At 68.9% G+C, this 9,231-nt stretch overlaps 1 protein-coding gene across 1 annotated transcript; it reads right to left on the bottom strand.

Moving 5' to 3' along the window:
- On the bottom strand, window positions 1-8,973 carry NCAN (neurocan). The gene is made up of 15 exons (XM_086477537.1): window positions 8,901-8,973; window positions 7,398-7,799; window positions 6,177-6,351; window positions 5,962-6,089; window positions 5,355-5,662; window positions 4,177-5,017; window positions 4,055-4,091; window positions 2,877-4,015; window positions 2,169-2,285; window positions 1,813-1,926; window positions 1,423-1,581; window positions 1,231-1,313; window positions 978-1,122; window positions 266-448; window positions 1-149 (listed from the first exon to the last, which is right to left on the bottom strand). The coding sequence occupies exons 1-15, from the start codon at window positions 8,971-8,973 to the stop codon at window positions 1-3; spliced, it is 4,053 nt and encodes a 1,350-aa protein (XP_086333663.1).
- Between the last annotated feature and the right edge of the window lie 258 nt (window positions 8,974-9,231).

Below are 9,231 nucleotides of genomic sequence, written 5' to 3'. Positions count from 1 at the left end.
CTAGAAGTAGTGGCCCTCCTCCATCCAGTCCAGCCGGAGGTGCTTGCGGTGTTTTCGCCGCTCCTTGCGGGGTTTGTGGTGGTGGTGCTGGTGGTGGGGGTGGCTGTGCCGGTGGTGGTGGTGACGCCGCGCTCGGTGCGACCGCCTGGCTAACGGGGGCAAGGGAGGGGACCCCGGGGGGGTGAGGAACCAAAGCCCCAGGAGGGAGCCGGTGCCCTGACACCCCCCCACCCTCGGGTTTCCCCCCGTCCCCGTCCCCACTAACGTTTTGTGCAGAGGATTTTGGGCCGGTCCCACTTGCCGGTGCTGTGGCACTTGATGGTGGGCACGTGGCGCTGGGTGAAGCCCTCCTCGCACTGGTAGCGCACGCTGGAGTGGATGCTGTACTTCTCCTTCTTCTTCCCCACGGTGAAGGCATTCTCCACCTCCGGCGGGGGCCCGCACAGCACTGGAGGAGGGGGGGACACAGCCCCCCGTCACCGAACCCGTCACCGGGAGGGGGACGAGGGGACACCTTGCCAACGCCACCGGTTCTCTCCGCGAGCCGGAGCGGTGGCGGATGGCTTTAGGAGGGGCTCCTCCATCAGGTTGGCAGCGAGGTGTTCCTCAGGATTTACTTCATTAATTAATGGCCTTATCGGGGCGAGCGCATCGTTAACAAGCGGCCGGCGGGAGAGGGCGGCGCGCTCCTCCGGCTCCCAACGAGCGGCTGGAGGTTAATATAACTTTCAAGATAAGGAATGAGAACTTAATAGTTTTAATGGTGGCAAATTAAACAAATTAAAGTGGAGAGGGAGGAACTGACTGTGGGGCTGGCGGGGGGGGGGAGAAAAAATGGGAGATCTGCTCGTGTTTTCCTGGAGGAGGGGCTGGGAGAGGTTTCCTGAGGATGAGGAGGTGTGCAGGGAGCTGCGGGACGGAAAGACTGGGGGCTGCGGGATGGGGATGCCGGGGTGGGGACACCGGGGTGGGGGTACCTGTGCCTTTCTTGCAGATGTAGGGCAGGTTGTAGTTGCAGGGCACGTCATTCCACTTGCCGATCTCGTGGGACACCAGCACCACGCAGTCCTCGCCGCCCGCAAAGAAGTTGTCGGGTTGGTTCTCCCGCCAGTTCTCGTATTGCTGGGGGGGGGGGGGGAGACGAGAGAGGGGTGAGAGCCCCTCTGCCCCCCCACCCCGCCCCACGCCCTGCACCCTGAGCCCCCCACCTTGCACCTCCAAGGGTCTCACCAAGCCGGTGTTGTCGGTCCACTGGAAGTCCTGCTCCACGATCCTGTCATTGAGCCCGATCCAGGTGTTCTCGTGCCCGAAGCCTACGGGGAGAGGCACCCACGGCTCGCACGGCGACGGCGAAGGGCACCCAGGGGTGCTGGTGCTCGGAGAGCTGCGGGACGGGGTGTGATCCCCCCCCACCCCCCGCACCGTTGATGAAGCCGTGCTCCTCCGGCGAGTGGATGCTGGTGAGGTGGCCGGCGCGGCGGCGGCAGTCCCGCTCCGCGTCCTCCCAGGAGCGCCGGCGGGCGAAGTACCGGTAGCAGTGCCCCTGGAACTTGTGCCAGTTGTGGTCGCAGCCCTCCGTGTCTGCGGGGAGACGGGGACCGTGGGGACGGCGAGGGGGACCAGCCCCCCAGCACCCCAGGGAGGGATGCAGCGAGCAGCTCCCCATCACGGCGGGGAGGGATCCTGCACCCCCTTCCCAGCTCCCCACGCTCATTCCCAAAGGGACATCGGGGCAGCGTCCCCAGGGTCTCCCCCACCCTATGGCGACTCATCTAAGGGGGGGACCCCGGGGCGGGGGGCTGCTCTCCCCACCTTTCTCGCAGCGGCTGCCGCCGTAGCTGGGCAGGCAGAGGCAGACGAAGGAGTTGACCTCGTCGATGCAGGTGCCGCCGTTCTGGCAGGGGCTGGACAGGCAGTCGTCGATGTCTGCGGGGACACGGCGGGAGCGGCGGGCACATGGAGATCCCCACCACCCCCCTCTACCCAGCCCCCCCGCCATCCCCTCCACCAGCACTGACCAAGGCCGGGGGGAAACCGAGCAGGACTTAGAGCCCGCAGCCCCGCTCCCCTCCCAGCTCCCAAGCGTGGCCGCTGCTCCGTGCCACGCCGGGGAGGCGCAGGCAGGGCCCAATCCTGCCCCGGCCCAGCGGGATGCTCCGGCCGCTCACCGATCTCGCAGTTCTCCCCGGTGAAGCCCGGGGCGCAGCTGCAGCCGCAGACGGTGCCGTTGGCGCGGCAGGTCCCGCCGTGCAGGCAGGGGTTGTTCTGGCAGGGGTCGGCCGGAGCTGCGGGGTGCGAACGGGCACCCTGAGCCTTGGGGGGGGGGGGGACGGACACACGACACGACGACACCACCGCGTCCTTCCCCACTGTGGACCTGGCCCTGGCGCTGCCGCACATTCACCGCGGTGCCTTTCCCGCCCGGCCGTGGCTCCACGCTTTTAAATCTATTTGTTGCCCGTTTGCCAGGCACAGCCAGGCTGCGTGTGCCGCGCGTCCCCCGCCAGCAGCCGCCTCTCCAGCTATTTTTATTACCAACTGCAAACATTAAATATTGACGAGGACGCCTTCCCGGCTCACGTTAATGGCTCAGCTCCCTCTGAAACACCCAGGACCCGCTCCCAGCCCATCACGGTTGGCAGAAACTCCCCGGTGAGTAAATTGCTTTGGGTAAAAGCAGAGACACCCCCCGCTCCCCGCAAACCTCCACCTCAAAACCGACCCCCCCCCCCCCCCCCCCCCCCGCGGGTCAGCATCACGCTGTGCCAGCCTGACAGGGGTCAGCCTCGAGGTTCTCCTGCTACCCAGCCCGTTTCTCCCGGCGCCCGTCAGCTCCGGGTGCCCGCAGCACCCCGCCGCCGCGGCACCCCGCTCACCGTGCCGGCTGGCGTTGCCGATGCCCGCCCAGGCCAGCAGCTCCCGCTCCTCCAGCCCCGGCTCCTCGCCGCTCCCGCTGTCGGCATCCAGCAGCGGGGACCCCCCCGGCCCCCCCAGCTCTGCCGCCGTGGAGGGCTCGAAGAGCGGCCCCGCGCTCGGGGACTCGGGCACCGCCGGCACCCACGGGTGGGGGGCGGTGGGTGACGGCCAGGGGCTGCGGGTGGCCAAGCTGGGGGGCGCAGAGGGCTCTTCCCTCTTCACCTCCCCGGAGGCATCCTCCTCGCCAGGGGCTGCATCCTCGTGGCTGGGGACCCCCGGGGGGCCGGGGCTGGTGGGGGGCTGCCGAGGGGCAGGGGGGGGCAGGAGGAGATGCTCCGCTCCCCCCAGCTCCGGTGCAGTGCGGCTGGTGGGCCATGAAGCCGTGGGGGCGAAGCCCGTGGACCCTTCTTCAGCCGCCGGCTCCAGCACCTCCGCCTCCGCCAGCTGCTCGGTGCCGGCCCCGGGGGTCACCTTGCCGGCCGCGGTGGGAGGTGAAGGCGAGGAGACATCTTGTGCCAGGGGGGCCATGGCTGCTTCACCACTCAGCTTGGCTTGGCCATTCCCAGCATCCCCGAAACCGGACGGCTGCTCACGGCTGGGCTCAGCTGGCAGCTCAGCCGGACCATGGGGAGCTGTGGGGCTCAGCCCCCCCTGGGGCTGGGGAGCAGCCGCCTCGGTGGGGCCGGGGGTGGCGGGGTGCCCCACGGTAGGGCTGGCCAGGTGGAAGAAGGTCAATGCTTTCTTCTGCCTCTCCAGTGAGCCATCGCCTGGGGCTCCACCGCTGTCACCGCCGTCACCACGGGGCTGCGGGGTCATCTCGGGGCCCTCGGCCACCAGTGGGGCTGGGGGCAGTGGGAGCCGCAGCGGGATGGAGTCACCGTCCTCCTGGGAGAGGGTGTCCCCGGAGAAGTCCTCGGTAGCATCCTTGGGTGGCCGGGGGGAGTCCCCGCGGGCACTGGGGACGTGGGGCTGAGCGCCAACCGCGGTGGCATCCCGGTGGCTGAGAACATCGTGGGGAACCACGGCGGCAGGCGGGGATGGGGACGGTGGAGTGGGTGTCCGTGTGGGCCCCCCGGGATTGCGGGGGGCCGTGCGGGGGCTCCACCGTGGCGAATCCCTCCAGGCAGTCGCCTGCAGCGAGGGGGACACTGGGGCGGTGGCCGGTGCCATCAGCTCTGCAAGGGACGGCCCAGCCATGGGGTTCCAGAGCTGGCGCAGCCCCCGCCAGGAACCCCCCAGCCACGTTCGGGCATCACTTACCAGCGCCGATCTCCTCCTCCACCGCGTTGGAGGGCGAGTAGGTGCCCTCCCACCGGAGGCTCTCGGTGCCGGCGTGGGAGATGCTCCACGTTTCCACCGCGTTGGCTGCAGCCCCCTTCACCTCCAGGGCCAAGACAGGAGCCTGGGTGACTGTCCCTCCCGGGTCCCCAGTCACCGTGGGGTCCCCAGCCACCATGGGGTCCCCAGCTGTCACCACGGGGTCCCGGCTCTGCCGCTGCAGCTGGAAGTAGCGCCCGTTCAGCCCGGCGTAGCTGCTCCGCCTCGGGGCGCGGGAGCTGGCCGGTGGGGTGCTGGGGGTCTCTGCTGCCATGCTGGGGACCGTCCCCTGCCCAGGCGGTGCCGTTGCTGAGCCAGTGATGTGCTGCCAGGTTGGGCTTCGGGACCGCGGCAGGAGGGCGACCGGGGGCTCCTCAGGGACTTCTTGCACCAGTGGTGCCACGCTGGTGCTGGCCAGATCCTGCTGGGAGCTCACCGGCACTTGGTCCACCACATTGAGAGCTTCATCCTCACGGGGCCACGCCGGCGAGGAGGCCGTGGTGGGAGGCAGGGACGTACCATCGCCCAGCCCACGTGCCGACGGTGCCAGTGACGGTGCAGCCCTCGGGAGGTCACCGCGCTGGGCCACCGGGCTGCCGCTCGCCAGCTGCAACTGCTCGTCCTCCCCCAGCCCCGCCTGCCCCGGCTGGGCCAGGAGGCCATAGTGGTCGCGTGGGGTGTCCCGGGTGTCCCCCGACGTGCCCAGGTCCTCGCCGCGCTCCACCAGCATGTTGTCGCTGCTCAGCGGGTCTGGCACGGGCAGCACCGGCTCCTCGGGCTCCCTCTGCCCCGCTGCCGCGTGCGCTGCGGTGACACCACGAGCATCAGCCGTGCCGCCGGCAGGACGGGCATCTGGGGCACGAGCGGGACCCCATAACCCCAGGGCTCGGCGCCAGGCACCACATCCCCCAGCCTCGCACCATGCTGGGGGGGGGGGGGGGATGCGTGGAGCTGGGCTCCCTCCCAGCGCAGCTCTCCTCATTGATCTCATTAATCCCCCAATTAAATATTCATCCGCAGCAATTTTCCCAGCCCTGCCCACCGATTCCCAAGGGAAGAAGGGCCAGGGCTGGTGGGGGGGCCTGGTGGGGCGGGGGGGAACGCAGCGCTGGCATCGTGGCCGGGTCCCCCTTACCTTTATAGCAGTAGGCATCGAATTTGGAGGCGGCAGAGGGGAAGCCGGTGCGGTTGGGGAACTGGTAGAGGGTCCTGACGCCCGAGGCCTCGCCGCCGCATTTCCTGCGTGGGAGCCTGATGGGGTAGCGGACGCTGCCGTCGGCCAGCCAGCCCGGGTCGCACTGGTCCAAACCCTCACGCCACGCCAGGTAGAGCTGCCCCGTGGTGGCTAGCGAAGCCCCCCGGCTCCGGCAGTGCCTCCGGGCCCCCTGCCAGGTGAATCGCCCCGGCACCGTGGCGTAGAACACCGTCCCTGCAAGAGAGCAGAGCCCGTTGGGGACGTAGGGACGTGGTGGTCCCGCCGGCTCGAAGCCGAGCGGTGTTTTTTGGAAACCCCCACGACTTGAGCACTAGGGCCACGCTGCACCGCTCGGCACCGGCGCCGAGGGTGGCCCCGAGCGCTGGCACAGCCCCGGCACCCAACCCCACGGTCAAACTGCGGCAGGTGAGGGATGAGCGGAGATGCCCGCGCTTGGCCACAGCCATCGCCCCGGAGGGATGCCCCCGGGGCCCCCGGCCCGGCGCACACCCAGCCACCGCAGCACCGCTTGCCTCGCAGCTCCCGGCCGTAGCAGTAGACATCGTACTCTTCACCGGGCTCCCTCTGCCCGTAGCTGCGGACGCCAGGGAGGCTGTTGCGGTCTCCGTAGCAGCCGGGCCGGGAGAGGGTGATGGGGTACCTGCCGGAGAGGGGCACGGTGGGCGCTCAGCCCCACGGCTGTGCGTGGTGAGGGGTTCCCGGTTGGCAGCCCGTGCCACAGGCTTACCGCACGGTCTGGTCGGCCAGCCAGCCCGCGTCGCAGTTGTCGTAGCCGTCCTCGAAGGCGGCCTGGAGGTGCTGGGGGGAGGCGATGACGGCCGAGTTGTCCAGGCAGGCGCGGCGGGCGGCGGCGAAGGTCAGGGCGTAGCGCTCGCCCGCCGGGCGGTAGTGGAAGACGACGCCTGGAAGGGCAGAGGGTGGCACAGCTGGCACGGGGGGCAGAGCTGGCACGGGGGGCAGAGCTGGCACGGCTTGTACGGGGTGCAGGGCTTGCACGGGGCGCGCGGGGCGCACAGGGTGCATGGCTCGCGTGGGCTGCACGGCTCGCACAGCTTGTAAGGGTGCACGTGGTACATGGGGTGCAGAGTTTGCACAGGGTGCATGGCTTGCACAGGGTGCATGGAGTGCATGGGGTGCACGAAGTACCTGGGCTGCACAGCTTGCACAGGGTGCATGGCTTGCACAGGGTGCATGGAGTGCACGAAGTACCTGGGCTGCACAGCTTGCACAGGGTGCATGGCTTGCATGGCGTGCACAAAGCGCATGGGCTGCACAGCTTGCACAGAGTACATGGCTTGCACGGGGTGCATGGCTTACACGGGGTGCATGGAGTGCATGGGGCGCACAAAGTACCTGGGCTGCACGAAGTACCTGGGCTGCACAGCTTGCACAGGGTGCATGGGGAGCAGAGGGTGCATGGGGAGCACAGGGTGCACGGGATGCATGGCTTGCATAGCTTGCATAGCATGCACGGGGTGCATGGAGTGCATGGGGTTCATGGGGTGCACGGCTTGTACAGGGTGCATGGAGTGCATCAGGTGCACGAAGTACCTGGGCTGCACAGCTTGCACAGGGTGCATGGCTTGCATGGCGTGCACAAAGTGCATGGGCTGCACAGCTTGCACAGGGTGCATGGGATGCACAGGGTGCACAGGGTGCATGGCTTGCATAGCTTGCATAGCATGCACGGGGTGCGTGTCTCTCAGGGGGTTCATGGGGTGCACGGCTTGTACAGGGCGCATGCCTTGCATGGGATGCACAGCTTGAACAGCTTGTTTAGGGTGCACGGGGTGCACGGGGTGCATGGCTCACACGGAGTGCGTGGCTTGCATGGGCTGCACGGGGTCCACAGCTCGCACGGGCTGCACAACCCCCACAGGCACCCACGCCACAGCGGCACCCGCAGCAATCCCGGCGATGCCACCCCGCGGCCCGGTGCCCGGCTCACCCGTCACCTCCAGGGGCAGCAGGTCCTGCTCATCGTCGATGCCGGCCACCACCTCGCAGCGGTACAGCCCCGCGTCGCTGGCGCGGGCGGCGCGCAGCACCAGCGTGGCGTTGTAGCGGTCGCGGGGGTAACCGGGCAGGGACACCCGGCCCTCGTAGGCTTTCACCACCTTCACCGCGTTGTCCTTGGCCACCAGGATGGGCACGTCCTCCCTCTGGCCGGTGGCCGAGCGCACTTTGCTCCATTTGACGCGGGGAGGGTCGGGGGGCTCGTTGGGCCCCAGCGAGGCGGAGGGCTGGAGCAGGAAGAGGCAGGGCAGGGCCACGGGCTCCCCCAGCCCCACGCGCACGGCCTGGTGCTGCACCCGGTTGATGTGGATCACCTTCCCATCGTCCTGGGAGCCTGCGGGGAAAGGCACCCAGATACCACGGGGATGGGCGGCGGGAGCTCCTGCCCGGCTCTCGTTCACAAGGGGGAAGAGCTGGGGGCATTGCAGGGTGTTGGGGGGCTCCATACCAGGCACCCCTGAGCCCCCCAAGAAAGAGCACGACGCGTGACGACATGTAACCTCCTCGCTTAGTGGCTGGAGACCGACTTGGCCAGTTACATCTGCCCCTCCGCGGCTGAACAACCCCAAGACCCCCAGCCCCCTCAGGACGCTGCCAGGCTGCAGCCGCTGCTCTGCGCCCACGGGTCCCACACCGCTCCCGTGGGGATACCAGCACTCCCCGTCCCTTCCGGCAGAGGTGGACCCCTCGCCAACGACTCGGTGCCATCCAACCGCTGTGGCACCAGCGGGAAAGCCAGCCACCCCCACGCTGGGATACGGCATGGCGGCGATCGTGACCTCCTCCTCCTCGTCCTCCTCCTCCTCCCGCACTAATCCTGCCCCAGGCTCCCAGCTCTGCCGCCACAAATCCCACAAGTCTCGGGCACCCCCGTGGCGCAGCCCTCCCTGCCCGCAGCGGGGTCGGGGGGATGCCCCCCGCAGAGCCCAGCCAGCTGGGGACTGGGGACGGCCACTAATCCCCTGCCCGAGCCCCCCACCCTCCATCGCACCCCAAGCCCTTCGCTCGCCGGGAGGCGCAGGGGGAGGGTGCCAGGGCAGGGGGATCCCAAAGCCCCCCCATGCAGCAGGATGCCGTGATGTCCCCGCCATGAGGGATGGGGCGGGGAGGACACGGGCTCTCCCAGTCAGAGACATGGCAAATCCCCGGGGGGCTCAGCTCCGCGGTGGGGAGGGGGACCGGGGGTGCTGCCAGTGGGATTAAGGATTTAAGGTCTCGCCTGTAGGGATCCACGGTCGCCTGGGGGGCTTCTCCCTCGCTAATCCCCCCGCAGCCCAGGGCAGGGAGGGGTGAGGGGGCTGGGGGGGCCGCAGCCCAAGCCCTCCCCTGGTTATTATTCACCCTCGCTATTTATCACGGCTGATAGATCGTTATTTGCCGCGGTTTACCCTTATCGGCTAACTAGCCCCGGCTATCGAGTGCCCGCAGCACTTACCCAGGACGGCGATGGGGAGGAGGGAGAGCCCGAGCAGGAACCAGCAGCCGACATCCCCCATCACATGGACCATCCTTGACCTGCAACGAGAGCGGAGGGGTGGGAGGCCGCCGCTCGCCCGCTCCCTGCTTGTTCGGCCGCGCCGTCGGGCCGTAAATCACCCCGGGGCCGCGCTGACACCAGCCTCCCGTGAGCCTGAGCCGCGGGGAGGCAGCGGGATCAGCCCCACTTAGCGTGACGCCATTAGCCCGGAGAGAGTTGGATTTCACTCTCGGCACGAAGCCGGCGTGGGGTCGGGATGGAGGATGGGCTGTGCCACCCATCAGCCCAG

The sequence above is a fragment of the Leptosomus discolor genome, chromosome 24 (genome assembly GCF_034619465.1).
Source record: "Leptosomus discolor isolate bLepDis1 chromosome 24, bLepDis1.hap2, whole genome shotgun sequence".
Classification (NCBI taxonomy): Eukaryota; Metazoa; Chordata; class Aves; order Leptosomiformes; family Leptosomidae; genus Leptosomus; species Leptosomus discolor.
The sequence above is the reverse complement of the archived record's forward strand: the minus strand, read 5'-3'. Positions and strand labels throughout refer to the sequence as shown.